This window comes from Periplaneta americana, chromosome 12 (genome assembly GCF_040183065.1).
Source record: "Periplaneta americana isolate PAMFEO1 chromosome 12, P.americana_PAMFEO1_priV1, whole genome shotgun sequence".
In the NCBI taxonomy this organism is placed as follows: Eukaryota; Metazoa; Arthropoda; class Insecta; order Blattodea; family Blattidae; genus Periplaneta; species Periplaneta americana.
The window spans coordinates 44,105,644-44,125,778 of record NC_091128.1 but is presented as its reverse complement, the minus strand read 5'-3'; the positions used below and the strand labels follow the sequence as shown (position 1 = coordinate 44,125,778).

General features: G+C 37.6%; 1 protein-coding gene across 1 annotated transcript in view; it reads left to right on the top strand.

The window, feature by feature from the left end:
* The window catches only part of LOC138710355 (myogenesis-regulating glycosidase-like), a 55,882-nt gene that overhangs the window by 22,611 nt on the left and 13,136 nt on the right, over window positions 1-20,135 (top strand). The window contains exons 2-5 of the mRNA XM_069841192.1: window positions 374-410; window positions 8,225-8,353; window positions 14,765-15,210; window positions 18,754-19,319. Of these exons, the coding sequence (XP_069697293.1) occupies window positions 374-410; window positions 8,225-8,353; window positions 14,765-15,210; window positions 18,754-19,319 (1,178 nt within the window). The remainder of the gene's footprint in view (window positions 1-373; window positions 411-8,224; window positions 8,354-14,764; window positions 15,211-18,753; window positions 19,320-20,135) is intronic.

Sequence of the window (20,135 nt, the reverse complement as noted above, 5' to 3'; positions counted from 1 at the left end):
TAAGACATGAAGATGATCGGCACTAGAGCAAAAACGTTAATCTACATATAAAGTTAAAATATAACACCCTTAAAAGACGAGTAAATAAAATACAGCCTGAACCTTCCATCACATGTTTATAAATCATAATGCTCACTATTCACTGCAATTCACACCGAAAATCCAGTTTCCCAAGGTCTGAAGCGCTGAAGTGATAATATGAGAAAGATAAAGACATAACAGCAATACTTACAAATAAGGCATCCCACACACAAGGATAATGTAGGCTACACTTCCGCAATAGCAGAACGGTGACGCATTGTTGATGCGAAATTTCACGAAAACTCCGCAGTCCTAAGTGAAACATATTAACGAAGCTTCTCTCTTCTTTCAGATCAAAATGAGGAGCAGATTGTTTTTTGTGCTGTTGGGTAAGTAACTATCAAGCTACAATTTTTGTTGTTTGTTGTTGTTTTGCCAAATGTCTGAAGACAGGTTTGAACCTCATAAGTGACAGCAATAAGGAATTACTCGTGAGACAACTAAACCAGGAGTAAGGTGGCCGATGACTTCATTAAGGGTACAAATTTCACAAAAACAAATATAAAGTTTTTGTTTTTCATCAGAACAGATGCATTATAGGACCCGCCCTAAATACAAGAATATGCAAAGCCACAAAAGAAAAGGTCAACGGAAGTAGCGTTTCGATCAATTAAATTATCGATATATATCGTTTTTATTATGTTGCCAACCAACGAATATTGTTGTAAATTAGTTTGATTTTGATCATTGCGGCATTTTCGAATGCTATATTTAAATATCAAAAAGAAGTTGATCAAATTCTTCCTGTTGGCTTAAAATGTAAGCCCAGAATTTGAAATTATGGAATTATAAAGAGAACCATTTTACTTGCCTTATCCATGAATACAGATAGGCCTATGTTCTATGGTTTTTTTATGTGATTGTGGTTTATTTAAAAGTGAAATGTTCTGCGAAACATGTAATTCCGGGATGAGTTTAAGAAATGTAAAAGTAAACGAGATGCACTCATGTGGAGATGTCATCGGAAATTACAAGGCATTAAATGATGAACACAGGAACGCCGTATCGTAGTACTTTGTGAAATCACTAGGATAACGGAGAAAATGAAACGGAACATCTCCACTGATGTCCATGGTAAAATGATAATTTTTACAACAATTTTTTATTTAAATTTTTTGGTCCAGGGAAAATACTAGTAAAAATGTGTTTTTGGAAAGACTGGTATTTTCCCAGGACTAAAAATGCACCATAAATGGAGTAAAATTAGTATTTTACGTGGACAATATTAAATTTGTGGTAAAATATTTTAAGTTTTAAGTTTAGCTTTGGTTTGTTTCTTTAAATTTATTTTGAATAAAATATCATATATTGCATACCAAATGTGACTAATATGCGCTTAATTTCATTGTTGTTGGTTTCATTAAATGATACATGTTTGTAGTATGCTTTAGTTTTGTTACGATGGCATACTTGATATAATAATCGAAACTATACAATATATAATCGATACTATGGAATACTCGGGATGGGTCCTAATAATGCGTGAGTTCCTTTTAATTTTACATTTTACCCATGTTCAAAACCTATCTCCTTCCACAAATGTTGAACTATCTGCATGAAATTCTTTACATACCTCCCTCAATCTGTACTGTATGAAAGATGGCATGGATATCTTAGTAGGATTTCAAAGGGAATTAAGAAATAATATTTGTACAGTCGTGGTAATGTTTTCGTCTTTGAGCTACAGTAGATAAAACCCCTGACCACATTTATAACAGATTGGTCATCCCCATGTTAAAAAAGATAACATGTACCTACCTGGGTAGAAGAGAACAAATACCAGGATGGCCACAGTCGATTAGTAACAACCGCTAGATGGAAGTACAGTTGCTCCACGTAATTCAAATGGGAGTTATAACGTGACTTCTTCTACTGTCGTTAGTTGGCAGCATAGTGAAATTGGTCAAAGTTGCTGCTTTCAAAGCTCATAAGAGTGATCAATTTGTTATACAGAGTGATTCAGACCACCCGTAACTGTCATTTACTTCGGAAACTAGTGCATTAAAAATTTCAAGACAAAAATATTTATAACTAAAGCATATGTGAACTTTCACTTGAGCTTGATTTCATCAATCAGTCTTAACAGGAAGTAGAGTCAGTGGCGTATTACTTTAAAATTTCAAATGGGAGTCGTGGTCAAATATGGTACCATTTGATAGAGCTCTTCAAAACAAACAACTTTCATAGGAAACGTTTTTGTTAATTCCTACTCTTTCAATGAGAAAACATACGAAATAGGAATGGGTGATTCAGACCACCCGTATGTCATTTATATCGGAAACTAGTGCATTAAAATTTTCCGAGACAAAAATATTTGTAACTGAAGCACATGTGAACTTTCACTTGAGCTTGATTTCATCAATCAGCCTTAACAAGAAGTAGGGTCAGTGGCGTATTACTTTAAAATTTCAAATGTGAGTCGGGGTCAAATATGGTACCATTTGATAGGGCTCTTCAAAACAAACAACTTTCATAGGAAACGTTTTTGTCAATTCCTATTCTTTCAATGAGAAAACGTATGAAAAGATAATGTCATTAATACTGAGAAATGTTACGAGAAGAAAATGTAAACTAGATAAGTACATTTAATGTTGACATAGGCTAGAACCTGGCTGAGTGTAGACCAGGTGGCCGGCAGCACCGTCGAGGGGTGAATACAAGTAAACTACCCCTCCCCCTTTCCTCGCTCAGCAGTGTTTCCTTTAGTTACCGCAATATAGTATCTACGGCAGGTCTACATGTACACTGCACTTAGCCAGGTAATAAGCTCATGTGGCCTTGCGCAACAATGCACACTAAGAAGGAAATGTTTTGTTTTCTTTGTACCTACGGATGTACATTTTTCTAGTCTTGCAATTACTTTTGTGACTAATAAAATAATTACCTAAAAGTTACGAGTGATTACAAATACCTCTTACGTACTACAAACAGATGCGGTCCTATGGCATGGCCAGCACGTTCTCCTGACTTGAATCCTTTGGATTTCTATCTTTGGGGATGGTTAAAAAACATCGTCTATCAAGATCGTCCCACAACAAGAGATGACATGAAACAGCGACTCCGAGAGACCTTCCAGTCACTTGACCACGCCGAAGTGTTAGGAGTTGCGACAGTGTTAGAAGAAGAGTAGACCTACTGGTGTGTGCTGCTCAGAACGGCAGACAGTTTCAACATTTATAAAAATTAATGGTACCTATTGTCCAGTCTTTCAGTAACATCTTTCAATATTAATTGTCTTGTTTACATTTTCGTATTGTAACATTTCTCAATATTGATGGCATTGTCTTTTCGTACATTTTCTCATTGAAAGAGTAGGAATTGATAAAAACATTTCCTATGAAAGTTGTTTGCTTTGAAGCGCTCTATCAAATGGTACCATATTTGACCCCGACTCACATTTGAAATTTTAAAGTAATACGTCACTGACCCTACTTCCTGTTAAGGCTGAATGATGAAATCAAGGTCAAGTGAAAGTTCACATGTGCTTTAGTTACAAATTTTTTGTCTCGAAAATTTTAATGCACTAGTTTCCGAAATAAAATTACTTACGGGTGGTCTGAATCACCCATTGTTTTTTCGTACGTTTTCTCATTGAAAGAGTAAGAATTAATAAAAACATTTCCTATGAAAGTTGTTTTGAAGAGCTCTAATATTTGACCATGACTCCCATTTGAAATTTTAAAGTAATACGCCACTGACCCTACTTCCTGTTAAGGCTGATTGATAAAATCAAACTCGAGTGAAAGTTCACATGTGCTTTAGTAATAAATAGTTTTGTCTCGAAAATTTTAATGCATTAGTTTCCTAAATAAATTACTGTTACGGGTGGTCTGAATCACCCTGTATATTATGTGATCTGGGATAAAACTACTGAGAATGCTTAAAATTTCCATGTCAATTGTTATTAATGACAGTATGCTGAATGTAATACTAAAATTTCAATTAAAAAATGAGTTTTTTATATGAGGAGACGAAAAATTTAAAAATAATTTTATATTCTGAAACACGTTAAAAATTTAAAAAATATAAGTGAAAATTTGTGTGTATAATATTCAAATAACGTGTGTGCAGAAATGAAAACTGTAGGCCTTGCTCCTTTATTTTAAAATTGTCAAATTTTACTTCGCTGTACCGTTATCTATGTGTGTCTGAATCTATGGTGACGGGCTCGATATTTATTTTGAATTATGACCATTGAATCGTAATGCACCCAATGAGATTTATTCTCTTCACTCAAATGAGAAATTAAGTTTAACCTTTGTTATAGGCCTAGGGTGTATAAAAAAAAAACTTTTCTTGAAAAATGAATGTGGCTAGTGCGGAATAGTTGCTATTTGTGGCAGAAGAACGTAGAAAAAAATAAAATAGTAATTCGACAATATCCTGTGTCTCCGCTTCAGCCCTAAAGTTTTGCGAGCTTAATGCTCTATGTCTGTTTTGAAATTTTGTTTCGTAGTGCAACTCTTCGCCTATTTTTTTTTTTAATTTACACTCAAAAATAACTCAGGGCTCACTAGAGGAGGTGGTTGCACTTCCAGCACCATCCCCCCACCCACCCACCCTTAGTAGTATACTCGGTGTCAAATGTTGATTTACGCTGCATACTCCGACTTAGTTTCGAAGCATGGCATTTCTCAGCTATGCACACTAAATTATGTGAAGGGTTACTACAGCTCACATACAAGTGGAGAATCCTGTAAGCACTTGTAAGTCATCGAGATTGAACAACTGGCCCTGGTTTCTTCCTTCAAGCTCTATCGGACAATGGCCAGAATGAACGACTTGGTAGATCCCCAGAAGATACTCCTGATCAGTAGGCCTACTAAGATCGGAGATACGTTCCACGTTAATTTTGTGGATCCAGGATACCTCAATAACTTTGAAATTCGCCATGATTTCTCACAATGGAGTAACTCTTCTCCGATAGGTCCAGAACGTGTTTCTGGATCTGTAGTGATAATAGCAAGATGTTTCATGAGATAGCGGTGTCGAAGTTCATTTACATGGAGAAGACAAATTATTCGTTGTAGTGGCCTGCCGATTTCCTCTTCGATGCACACCATCGATCCGTTCTTTCTTCCTGTATTTGTAGGGGCTCCATCATAACCAAGTGCTGCTAGGGGCGATACATCTAATTTATTTGCCTTTAAAGATTGAAGCACGGCTCTTCAAATCTGATGTCCATGTCCAGAGAAAGGGGAGACATGTCGAATATACTTTGAATGTGGTTCTTCTAATAAAGTTATAATTATGCTCCTCTTCTTTTTCTTGGCGATATAATCCGTTGTCCTTTTCCTCCTGTGTTACTGCCCTGTCCTTACGACCATCAAAATATACTGTTCGAATGAACTTATTATTAGGTATTTCTTCTTTCTGAATTTTATCTCCAATCTTCATTTCTCTCGTGAGCATCTAGCATAAGACCCTTATTCCTAGTAGATATTATTCTCGCGCTTGTAGCATAGCTGTCGCAATTAGAGCCACATCTCTCCTCGAGGTGCCTATCTGAAAGTTGCTGAAGATAATTTTGGTAGAGACAAGCGAGCCTGAGCACCAGAAGGCTTCGATTCGAAGTCAGAATCCGCACTACTTCACTGCTGCTCCGAGTGCTGCGAAGGCAAGACTCAGAGCTTGTAACTGATGTCTGTTTTTCTCTTCCTCTGAATTCAAGTCGCACTTCTTCAGATCGATGGCGAATGGACCTCTTTTCTTTTCTCTCTTCACTCTTAAATAGTGTCTTCGTCGTCACAATGTCGATATTATCAATAATCATATTTCGTTAATTTTTCTGATCCATTACAAAGGATACTACTATCAATGGAACTTTCCTACTTAACTCACATTCACAGAGACTTTCCGGGTCCGGGCATATATCAAAAAATTTTCGACCTTTATTAATAAAAGCTTATTCATGCGCCCTTGAGGTTAGCCCATTTCGTTAGTGCGATTTCAGAATATTCTGATATTTACTATGATACTATTTCATCTTTTCCACTACTCTGCGATTGCTGATGGTAGGAAGGCTTGCTGTTTTTCAAACCTCGATAAGTCTGTCGGCAGTAACATGAGCGATGTCTTTTACTGAATGGTGTTTTCCACCTAGTTCGTTTGTCTTTAAATCTCTGATCCAAAGAAAATGTGTTATCACATCTTCATAGGTTGGAAGTTGCGACTCTCTTATCGGTCCTGGTATATCGAACAAAGGACTCAGCAGTACGGCAGTACGAAATTATTTGTTTCACTCATGACAACACGATGCATAAGAACTATTGCATGTACCACTAAACCACTGATATGATACACGATTTCACAGGAACAACAGCGATACAAACCTGGCCAGCATAGCCTACGAAATGCGACTGCTGGGCAGATTCTACCCTGACTGCCAGCATCCCCCTCTTCTCTCATTCCACAAGAAGATACTGGTGCCAGATACTTCTCTTCTTGTACTATCTTTGCTAACTTTTAAAAGATCTGGTTGACGAGGGATAGCTGTATAGGTATGCAGACTGTCGATATAATAATTTTTACAAGATGCGTTATAAATTCAAATCTTCAGTATTGATGCGGAGACACAAGATATTGATTAAATTTAATTTTCTTTCTCCTGCAGTCTTTCTGCCACAAGTCGCAACTTTTCCGCACTAGCCACCTTCATTTAAAAAACAAAAATTTTTTTTCGATACACCCTGGCTATGTATGTTTACGCACATACATGATGTGCTTACTATATGATGAGACGTATGAAATGATAAGTGAACTACGGTACATGTTTCTAAGCATGAATGAATGAATGAATGAATGAATGAATGAATGAATGAATGACTGTGACGTCACTCATGCCTATTCCTTTATGAAGATGGAAGCGTAGACAGAGTGAAATAAGGTAATTTATGTGCATAGAGAATGGGATTTGCATTCATCCTAACGATACTAACATTCAAGGAGGCAGCGGTCCATACTTTCTATTGTTGCGTCTTGGATATTGAAACTAATTTTCAAAGGTTGCGAGTAGATTAAATACTTCATTAACGTTTAGATCGATATTAAACTGTAAAAAAACACCGGAATTTACAAGGCTTTTCTTTATTTCAATAAATAGGCATAAATAAAAATAATTCCTTCTGTACATAGGTACTCTCTGTCATTTGTTGTCCTACTATTCCCCGTAAAATAGTAAAAAATCCCATGGCCCTCTGTGTAAGGCACCATATATTTAATCGCTACTGCTCCACAATACATAATTTATTATAATCTAACCTACAACATAAATAAAGCAAATCTTCCTATGCACAATTAATGAACATAATTACGATTAACACAAGTAGTTCGGCCAGTGTATGGGATCGGTGTCCACCCAGCATCGTGATGAATTTGAGGAGCTGCAGACTGAAACGAAATATGGCTATGAAAGTCAGCTAAAACGGCTGTGGAGAGTCATTTACTAACCACACGTTAACCCGTATTGGTTGGACTATCGTTCATCTCTACTGAGTCATATGGAAGTGAGACCAATATTTGGTGATTGGCCTTTGCCCTCTATGGGCTATCGCGCCACGGATTTGTTGTAGTAGTTTTGTGTTTGTGGTAAAATAATATCAAATTTAATAATATAATTTAAAATATAGTAGTCATTAGGGGCATATGGACATAAAAATTACAAATAATTATAAAATCCGGCAAATAATAATAATAATAATAATAATAATAATAATAATAATAATAATAATAATAATATAATAATAACAATAATAATAATATGCTAGCGGAAGGAGACTGAATAAGTAAGCTAATCTGATTTAGTATTTTGAAATACGAGACTGAATGGAGATAAACCAAACAGTTAAGTTTCTTAATCCATTGTTACGTCTGGTACGCCGAAAAGATCCAAAGTTAAGGGCAGACAAGAAATACTAGAATTAATAGAATCTGAGATAAATTAAACGGAATATCTCCTACAAGTTCGTCGTTTTAACCATGAATAGGCTAGATGACCACATGGTGCCATAAAAATGAAATTAATTCGAGGTGACTACCACAAAAACAGTTTTGGTCCATCTGTAAGTTTTAATTTGGAATTCTCATGCATTGAATCCTGGTATCTAGCAATATTGCTAATGACAGGCATGTTTTTTGATAACAGGAGTGCAGTTCTGCGGACTCTTGACGCTGGCACTGGTGCTTCAATCGTCCAGCAAACCATCCCCGCGCATTTTAAAACCAAAAGCATTTGTAACATGGACGCCTGGCAAGAAATGGAGTCTCCATCATGGTAAGTGGCTCATGAACTTCATGAAAAGTTAAGTCGCTTATTAAATACAGTGTTGACGAACTTAAAATGTGAAGTGGGAATTATAGAGAACTCTCTTTCGTAGAAGTTGGCAGGTTTAATTATGATTGCATAGTTCGAAGATATTTGTTTTGTGGTACGGCGATACGCGTCAGAAAATTAGCCTATAATAGGTGTCCAACGACTAATGGTTACAAATATTGCAGCACTTTGAAATCAATAGAAGAACCAGTGGGCCCGATGGGATAAGTGTACAATTGCTAAAACATGGAAGATCGCTTTCTTTAATCTCAGATGCCACTTCATTAACAAATTAGCGCCCAACCAACTAAGATAACAAAAGAATGGTTACAAGCCTATGTAATGCCTATATTTAAAGAAATGAGATAGGAACACTGTCGCCAACAATACAAAAATTCCACTAAGAACTCAGTTAAAAACAATCTCACTCATGCGATTAACAACTATAATAATTAATATTTTCCGCATTTATCATCCAAATAATATTAAATATATTACTTACAAATGGCTTTTAAGGAACCCGCAGGTTCATTGCCGTCCTCACATAAGCCCGCTTCGATCCCTATTTTGTGCAAGATTAATCCAGTCTTCATCATCACATCCCACCTTCCTCAAATCCATTTTAATATTGTCCTCCCATCTACTCTTCAGCCTCCCCAAGAGTCTTTTTCCCTCTGGCCTCACAACTAACACTCTATATGCATTTCTGGATTCGCCCATACGTGCTACATGCCCTGCCTATCTCAAGCGTCTGGATTTAATGTTCCTAATTATGTCAGGTGAAGAATACAATGCGTGCAGTTCTGTGTTGTGTAACTTTCTCCATTCTCCTGTAACTTCATCCCTCTTAGCCCCAAATATTTTCCTAAGAACCTTATTCTCAAAGAACCTTAATCTCTGTTTCTCTCTCAAAGTCAGAGTCCAAGTTTCACAACCATACAGAACAACCGGTTTTATAAATTCTAACGTTCAGATTTTTTGACACCAGATGTTGACAAAAGCTTCACAACCGAATAATAACAGGCATTTCCCATATTTATTCTGCATTTCATTTCCTCCCGAGTTTCATTTATATTATTGTTACTGTTGGTCCAAGATATTTGAATTTCTCTACCTCTTCGAAGGATAAATATCCAATTTCGTACAATATTCTGGTCAGAAGACGTAATCATATACTTCGTCTTTTTCGGGTTACTTCCAAACCTATCGTCTTACTTGCTTTAAGTAAAATTCCTGTGTTTTCCCTAATCGTTTGTGGATTTTTCCTAACATATTCACGTCATCCGCATAGACAAGAAGTTGATGTAACCCGTTCAATTCTAAACCCTCTCTGTTATCCTTGACTTTCCTAATGGCATACTCTAGAGCGAAGTTAAAAAGTAAATGTGATAGTGCATCTCCTTGCTTTAGCCCGCAGTGAATTGGGAAAACATCAGACAGAAGCTGACCTATACGGACTCTGCTGTACGTTTCATTGAGACACATTTTAATTAATCGAACTAGTTTCTTGGGAATACCAAATTCAATAAGAATATTATATAAAACTTCTCTCTTAACCTAGTCATATGCATTTTTGAAATCTATGAATAACTGATGTACTGTACCCTTATATTCCCATTTTTTTATCCAATATCTGTCGAATACAAAAAATCTTATGAATAGTCGATCTATTACGCCTAAAACTACACTGATGATCCCCAATAATTTCATTTACATACGGACTTAATCTTCTTAAAAGGATATTGGACAAAATTTTGTACGACGTCAACAAAAGTGATATTCCTCGAAAGTTACTACAGTTAGTCTTGTCCCCCTTCTTAAAAATAAGTACAATTATGGACTCCTTCCATTGTTCTGGTACGATTTCTTTTCTCAAATAGCAAGTACAAGCTTATAAATTTCGCTAGATAATGCGTTTCCTCCCTCTTGTATTAATTCTGCTGGAATTTAATCTATACCTGGAGACTTGCACTTTTTCAACTTTTCTATCGCAATTTCGACTTCAGAAAGTGTAGGTTCGGATATAAATGGCTCAGCAGTTTGTATCTGAATTTCGCCCCGATCATTTCTATTTGAGTAGCCCAGTTGCAAAACTCGTTTTGCCCATTCCTTTTAGAAAATGAGATAGGACCGCGAATCGATTCTTCGTTCACAGCCACACATTCCAATGTAAAATGTTTGTTGCAAAGTTCATTTAATATCCTTGAATAGAGGCTTCAAAGTATTGGTACTCTTGCAGAACTCGTTTTGTCCACTGGCTGTACTGTTTCATATTTTAGTAGGTTATTTTATGACGCTTTATCAACATCTTAGGTTGTTTAGCGTCTGAATGAGATGAAGTTGATAATGCCGGTGAAATGAGTCCGGGGTCCAGCACTAAAAGTTCCCCAGCATTTGCTCATTTTGGGTTGAGAGAAAACCCTGGGAAAAACCTCATCCAGGTAACTGTACTATTTCATATTACATTTTGTCCGCGTTAAGGAAACTGGCTCAAAAATCGTTTTGTCCTATAAGAATCTGTAGGTTACGACAAGAAACTTAGGCAGAACTCGTTTGGTCCAGTTTGTAGCATAGGTTGTTCAAATCGGTATTTATCGAGTTTATTAATTATTAATTGCAAAAAATGAACCAGTCTGCAAGCAGCTGTTTATAAAAACATTGTGCATATCAAGGAATAAGGTGCAAACACTGTGTCGAATGGTTTTGGAAATGTGTGATGTACCTACTGAACGAAGAAGTGATGACAGGAGGACGACTAAGTTTTTTGACGGGCGACAAGCAGTAAAAACATTATTACAGAGTCTGTACAAGTCCTCGAGACGCATTACTGTCGTAGCAAAAGTACAAATATTTTCCAAGCGAACTAAATAGCAAAACTCCTTGGGTATAGTACAATGACATGCATGAATCAGACCTTCATGTAAAACATTAATTTTTTTTCTAATCTTTGTTAGTGAGTACAAATTAGGCTTCGGCTCACCAATCACAGATATTTGTTCTCAGTTGCTTGTCCCTTAAATAACGGATAAAGCACTGCCAATACCCCCTGAAGAAGCAAGATTTGCAAACGGAGTTGAACATACATACCAAAAAGCCGATGCATTTTATGATCAACTACGTAATGTTAACGAAGGTGAATGTATGTTCAGTTTTGACTGCCAAAAATCATGTCATTCGAAAAACACTGCTGATCAGGCAGCATACCATTTACGCCAGCTATGATTGTATAATTTCACTGTACATGAGGAAACATCTAAAGACACTCAAGGTAAGGAGAGAACTTTTCTTATGTTTTGCTCGAAAATGATTACCCAAAGGATCCAAATCAAATTCTTCTACCTTATATCATAGGTTGGTAGCAACAGATCTTACAGGCTACAATTCAATCAGACTGGTTGCTGATGGCTGTGATAGCCAAAACAAGGATATAACCATTATCGGTATGTTTGGAAAATTTTTTAGTCAAGATGCTCCAGCAACGTAAAGAAAATTACACTAGTGTTTCTTATAGTAGGCCACTCCTATAATCCATCACACTGGATTTTTGGTCGAATGAAGCCTGATATAAAAAAGCATACAACACTGCTAACTGACAAAGATTATCTGAAAATGTTTTAATCTTATGCGACTGTCATTCGTTTGGCAGACCAGACGTGTTCAGTGCAAGACTGGAAAAGTGCTGTTTCAAAAGCGGTTAAAGAATCCGCTTAATGGCATTTCAAGTTGCAACTTTCAAAAAAGGTTACTATCAAGAAAACAAAGTAAGGAAGCAATGCTGCACAAGGTGAAATAAATTACAACAATGATATTGGAGAAGCAAAAGGTATTTTGAAACGTGGAACAGGGTATATAAATGTGAAGAAAATTGGAAGCAACATGACTTTTTAAAGAAACTGTTTGAACAAAAACAAACCTTACATGAGGCAAATGACATGCAATCTGATGTGGGAGACTTCGTTGAAGAACATAAGAGGCTGGTATTGTGAGATGTGAGACTGGTTTTGTGGGACTCATTGTAACACAAGTGTAAAACATAGGCTATTTGAAGAAACCTGACTTTTTTCTACAACATTATATTAGTTTTTCCAGCAATAGAGCTAAAAAGACAGAATCTTTTTTGCAAATGCAAGAAGCAAGTGAAAATTAATTTTTATGTTCTATAGATTGTTCATTGTCACCAAATGTCAACAAATCTCAATCTCGTACATTCTGAAATTGTAAATAAAATAGTTCGGACATAACGTGATTTGCAACAGTATCATAGAGATAACGAGTTTTGCAACAGCTCAGATTAGCGAGTTATGATTTCTAGTGCTAGGAAATGGAAAGCCATACACTTTTTAATCAAAATTTAATTATATTAATACTTTTATAGTAGTCAACTCAAATTATGTATACTTTAGAACATAGAAATTAATTTTCATTTGCTTCTGGCATTTTCAAAAAAGATTCTGTCTTTTTAGCTCCATTGCTGGAAAAACTAATATAATTTGTAGAAAAAAGTCAGTTTCTTCAAATAGCCTATGTTTTACACTTGTGTTACAATGAGTCCTACAAAACCAGTCCCACATCTCACAATACCAGCCTCTTATGTTCTTAAACAAAGTCTCCCACATCAGATTGCATGTCATTTGCCTCATGTAAGGTTTGTTTTTGTTCAAACAGTTTCTTTAAAAAGTCATGTTGCTTCCAATTTTCTTCACATTTATATACCCTGTTCCACGTATCAAAATACCTTTTGCTTCTTCAAAATCATTGAAATCGTTGAATAATATTGTCGCATACATCTCAAGTCTTATCAGTTTACTTATTACTTGTGTGTGATGTATTCAATGGATGGGAAATGAAGCTGGCCACCCTACCAAATTATCTCCTGGCTCAGTTTCCTCACGAATGATGTGTTATTGGTGCCACTTATGAGGTTCCAACCAGTCTTCAGACTGTTGACTAGACAGAAGTACATACGTTAGCTTCATCTTTCAAAAGTAGCAAACAGGCGGCGAGACCATTGACAATATTAATGGGGAAATGGAAGGAGAAACAATTAATATACTGATATAATGTATATTACATGAACTTGGTTTGATACATGTATATAACAAAATTGACTTAATCTGTAGCTCATGGACACTTTTTCACTCGTTTATCACTACTTAGCAACACAGTCATTGCGCATATTTTATTGCTGTGTGCAAGTCTCGTGAAATGACTTCTTGCACACAATTAATTCAATCCAATACATTTTTTTTTGTCATTATTCTTTTTTAGGCGGCTTTTAGGGGTACGGTAAGGAATCCCGTATGCTTGCGATGCTCTAAAACAGTTCGTACCTTCTGTTATAACATGTTCCATCGCAAGTTGAAGACTGTCCTCAATCCACTGACCTCTATCAGAGAATCTTACGTAATATTTATACGTTCTCTGTAATAAAACAAAAAATAAAACTCTTGCAACAAGTTGCCATCTTACCCCGAAAAAAGTGATCATCTTCCCCTAGTATCGGGGTAAGATGCCTAGTACTGTGACGCAACCTAAGATGGCGGAACAAGGTCGTTGGTTGTTAACAATAAAAACGTTAGAACCTTTACTACAATACCCATTACAAAAGTTTGACAGTTATTACGAATTCAAGGATGTATTAAAATTTTAACGTACCTTTGCAATTATTTTCTAGCAGAAAAATGAGCTGTTTTCTTGCTTTTGTTCTTTCCACAACCAGAACGCGTGGAAAAATTAGTTAGCTTCCACTCTACAGACATTCAACTGCCTCAGTGATCATAAAGACATGCGCGTGGCATTCTCTCTTGGAAGAATGTGAAACTACAAAGAAATAAGCATGTCCCCCGATAGTCATCTCCTCCCGAATCACTCTAAACTAAATTGCTACTTTTCCAACTAAACTGTAATTAAAAAGAAACACACTTAGTAGGAAAACAACCAAGCTGATAACACTGGGTAGGGATCAGTGTAATTACTACAGGGGGATTAGTTTGCTTGGGAATATTAGAGGAGGAGCAATAACACGCAAGTGGCATGAACTGATAATATCGAATATAGCATTCATTCCTACCGGCAGCAGAGATTAACTCGGCCACGTATTGGTGTACAACACTCATGTTAAAATCTTACTTTGTTCGCAGATTCGCGGCAACCGTCCTGTGCCTCGTTTCGCAAACATCCCTGCTCACAAAGTAAAATGTCATTCTTAAAACTTGTATCATAAATGCCTATTGCAGCACCACAATATTTTTCTAATGCCAGACAGGTACCAGGTGAAAACAGTATCAAATAAAGTTCATAAAACCACTACGATTCTACATATTCCCATAGAATCAGATGTGCTAGTATTACTTCAGCTCTTTTATCTTCCAGATAGTGCGAGCGCCTTGTTAAGAAGTCAGATATTATTCTGGCCAGACTTTGAGTGGATCAAAGAGTGCAACGAAAATGGAACCAGCATTTGCCTGAACTGGTTCAAAGGTAGCCAGTTACAGGCGTCGCTGAGAGCGAAGGACAGTTCAACTCAAGCGAAAGTGTCCTGCTCGGAGATAGTCCTCAAGGCGCCGCAGGACCGGGAGATCAGCGCCTGTATGCAGCTGGACGGCGCTCAGCTGTACGGAGGAGGCATCAAGGGCTTGCAGTACTGGCCCTCGCAGCACAACATCAAGGACCACGTAGCTTACGTCACGGGCATGGACTCCAGCGAGGGCGTGGTGGAGCCCTATTGGCTCACCTCGTCAGGGATCGCAGTTTTCGTGCCCCCAGATGTTCCCCTGTTCGTCTCTCAGAATAAGACACACCTGTGTCTTGCTGCAAAGGTACGTGATGCATTAGATTTGACGAGTGTTTATGATAATCTGCGTCACCAAAATGCCTTATATTATCTCATTATTCGTTTTACGCGCTTTTTAACAATTCAATATTTTCTCATGTTGCAAATAATATTCCTATTTATATTTCATCTTTTTAACAAACGAGTCCGGCAATTGATACTAATTAATTTGAGCATGCTGTTCTGCAGCGGCTATTTGTTGGCGGTAGAGGTGATTAGCCAGAAAGTCATGACCTACTGCGGTGCGGAACGTCGCAACAGCTTTTAAATAAATATTGTGCATTAAGGCTCATTCACAATGAAAATTAAACATAACGTAAGCGTTAACTTAAGGATGTAAACGTTACGGTAAAATCAAGAAGTCATACCATCATTCACGATGGGAACATAAACATAACGGCAAACATACTTGGTAACTATGGAAACATAACAACGACGCCATTTCCTCATATTCTGTCGTATACTTTAGCGCTCCACGATTGTGTTCTGTTTGCAAATCACGTAACCATAAGCATAAAAGTTTGGAGTTTGCAAATTTCCATGTTAACGTCTTACGGTAATGTTTATGTCAATGCTTATGTGAATCATTGTGAATGATGCCATTTGGTAGCCTGGGCGCAAACTTCTGTGTTTATGTTACGGTTATGTTTAATTTTCATTGTGAATGGGCCTTTACTTTTGGAGTGACCCTCGTAGCGTTGATCTGGACTTTTTCATCACTTGATTCCAACATACAAATTTCAAGATCAGCTTCACTGCCAGAATCATCGGGATTAAGATTTTGAAATTCTATTACTATTTCGTCAACACGCAACGGGTTTGGTTTTGATCTTGTTTGTAATAGCCTATTTCCTGAACTTGCAGTGTTTTTGCTGCATTGTCCTTTACACCTCTGTTCGTGGTAAATTCTACAGATGTTTATCATCAATATTTGAATATTCCAGAGCCTCTATATTTAAAACTATATGACTCAAAATGAGTCACTGCCATCTTTATAGATATATTCTAAAATTTCACATAATGTAATAATGTATTATGTTTGAAACTAACCTCATACGTACATGTAGTATTAACAAGTAAAGGAAGTAACAAAAAAAGCGTAATTTTGACTCATGCCTTCTTTCTAATGTTAAAATTGTACTGGGAAAGAACTAACTTTACACAATTGCATTTTTATTTAATACAATTAGTGACTTTCATACAGCCATTGTTAAAATAAACAAGACGACTTGGATACCAAAACTTGCGCGTCACATTCCTTCTAGGGAAAACAATAAAAACAATTTACTGACGTCATATATTTCATGTTAAATAAAGTTACTTATTTTAATTAATACTTTCCGTACTAGTTACTTAAATGACTGTTTCAACTAAATCGATAGTAATACATTTCCTACTGTAGTCCACCAAGTTAGCTTTATGGTAGCGCATCTGCCTCCAGAATAGCCGCCTGGATTCGATCCCCGGCGGGGTCAGAAATTTTCATGTAAAATTTCTACCTCGGGACTAGGAGAGGTGGCTGTGCACAACTTTTAATTACTAGATTGTGCACCAATTTGCCTGGGTTAAATCCCAAATCACTCCGCAGTGCATATGAAGAGAAGGCGGGGACGTTAAGCCTGGCGGCCCCTTGGTGCTATTCGACATGAGTAGGCTACGTGCCAGCACCGGGTCTCTCCTTCTCTCTTCCTCATCATCATCACCACTCATTCCATACATTACACTTACACTTACACATACACTCACCCTAGAACACGAAATAATTCTCCACAGATACACATCATGTATAGCGTGGCCCACCCAAATGGTACGCAACTAGAAAATGGGCACAGTCAGTGGCAGTTCCTCGGGGGAGGGAAGGGAGGAACGTCCTCCTCACATTTTTCTTCTTTTGAAAGTAAATACCAAATGAAATATATACCTTGAAATTCGAGGAAGATTCGATAGTTTTTAAGTTCACAGCTATAAGAAAACCTCGGTTGATCGAGTTTTAAACGACGTGCACTCATGTGCTGCTAGAAAAATATGAGAAAGATGCGAGAATGATTGTGTGGAGGAAAGTCAATCCATTCCTCCTTTACTGCAGTTAACACATATAGACAACAGCGCACTAGCGGCCAGAGAAAGAAGCAGAGTTTTAAAGCAAGTAAATGAACGGATAGGGAGAAGATCCTCCTCTGAATCAGCGCATGGGCGGGAAATATAAACCGCCTGGTCTTGCAGCAAGCTCGCTACCGCTGCCATCTAACGATGCTGCCAGACTATAACACATCTAGGAGGAGACACAATAAAAACAGTTTTAACGCAAAGCTATGAAATACACCATATAATTTTTTTTTTAATTATTAATCTAAATATTATTCATTGCACTTTATATAAGCTACTATTCATGATTTGAAACTTTCTAAGATAACTGAAACTTGAAGTTGGATTTATATAAAACAAAGAGGAAGTAGTTATACGTTAGTACAGCAGAGCCTTTTGGCCCCTTAAATTCACTTCCATTCATTGTCTACTAGACAGAACAACAGCCAAGTTGTCAGTTTTTTTACAAATATATTTCAAAATTGAAAGTACTGCAAACTACATTATGTTAACATAAAAAATTAATTGGCCACCGGCAGTTTTGAACAATAATGGTAGTATGACTTCACAAGAAAAGGTATTCTTCAAAAGCATGTGATACTGAACTTGTAAAATGTACATGTGACAACACAGGCCACGTGGTTGGGTGCAGTGTTCTCGCTTTCCTAACAGATTATTTCCCATTTTCACTTCAGTAAAACGGTTCAGGTTACGTGTTAGTAGCTGGTCTCTTCCAACACGTATGATGCTGTAGTGCGCTCGAAAAATGCTGTGAGGTTGTGAATTTCCTTGTAGTTGTTAATTTGTGCAATTAGTCAACAATGAATGGAAGTGAGAACACATTATATTTTGGACAATTTAGTTTACAAGAAAAGATTATTGCTATACAAAAGGGAAGGCTAACCCTAACACTACCTGGCCTTACATGTATGCATGTAGGCTAATTTTTAGCTTGTTTCTCTGAAGAAGGTGTCATTTTGCGCTGTTAACTTCTTTCCTCCTCTTAAGAAATATGCAAGAGTCGCCACTGGGCACAGTCCTGCCATCTATCCGCAATATACGGAATCCGAATCACGTAAAGTGAAGTGGGTAGATATTGGATACATACATACTCGTACATTTTCTATCGTAGGCCTAATAGCTACTCTACAGTTAATATCCTGAAGAAGACTTAAAAGATGTTATTGTTTGAAACATGAACTGTAGGCCTATACTTTGTAACAATTATTATTGGACGCGAGATGTTGGTAGTAAGAAATCAATATGCCTGGGCCAAATTTTAATATTTTTATAAGAGTATAATACTCATATTTTGATTCATCTAAGTCGGTCAACGTTTCAGCAACTAACCCATCGCTCTGTATGTTAGCATTTCGTCTCCATAGAGCCCTCCTTGCTCATATATTATCATATGACTAATATTAATGTCTTAACTGTGTCTTAGATAGAATCGCCATACTTGCCCGATGACACCGGAGAGGTGAGTCTCCAGTACCACCTGTGTTCGGGCAGTGACCCGGTCACCACACACATGCACGCCACACAGAGCTTCCTGCCTCTCCCACGCGACATCCCAGCCGAGAGAGTGTTCCGGCACCCCATCTGGTCCACGTGGGCGCGATACAAGAAGAACATCAACACCTCCATCGTCAGTGACTTCGCTGACCAAATTCTCCACTACGGCTTCAACAACAGCCAGCTGGAGATCGACGACAATTGGGAGACGTGCTACGGCTCTGCGGAATTCGACGTCAGCAAGTTCGAAGATCCAAAGGGACTGGTTCAGTCCCTGAAGAACAGAGGCTTCCACGTAACCCTGTGGACGCACCCCTTCTTCAACTTAGATTGCCCTGCTCGTGAAGTCGCTCTACAGAAACACTATTTGTGCACGGGCGCGAACAACTCGGAGACGCTGACCAAATGGTGGAATGGCGTCGCCAGTATGATCAACATCACGAACCCAGAGGCGGCGACGTGGTGGGCGGACAGGCTGGTGAACATCATAGACAGGTACTGAGGAACAACACTAATGTGATACAGAAAAGTTCATTAGTAATCCGGTTAGCACGTCTGACCGTGAAACGAGCGGGCCCGGATTGAAATCCTGGTTTGGGAAAAGTTACCTGGTTGGGGTTTTTTCGGGGTTTTTCCTCAATCAATTGAAGCAAAGTTGCTGGATAAGTTTCGGCGTTGAACCTCGGACTCATTTCGCAATCATTAATTGACATTAATCATCCTTACCCTAATCTGGATTAATTTCACGGTGCGGCGTACTGTACTTGTACAAGAGCGCTCCGTTCGGCTACCCAATCATTCACAGAACAGCAGTGGTAAGCACAATAATCCTCAGCCTGTAGTGTAAGCCCTCGGGTCCCTCCTCCATACAAGACACACACATAAACACAATGCCGACAGAAACATATCTTTTTTCAATTACTTCAGGAAACATGACGGAGTACAGAGGTTTTCTCCTGACATTAATTCTAATATGTATATAATACGAGGAAGGATTGAAAAATAACGCACAACAGCGTTTTGTGGCAATGTATTTAATAGGTAAGCAAAACGAAATAATGCAGAAAAAAGCTACAGGTTTTACCTATTTTTCAACACAGGAACCAAGTCTCTCGACACATTTCCCCCAACGTGACACCAGATTCAGTACACCTTGTTCATAAAATTCCGTTTTCTGGGCGTATAACCAAATACCTTATTATAATAATACCGGACAGCTAGCAGTTCTGCGTGCGAACGACGCTGGTGCTGCTATCTACCTGCCGGTGTGGAGATACTCACGAAACAAGCTGTAATCAACTGCAATGTATA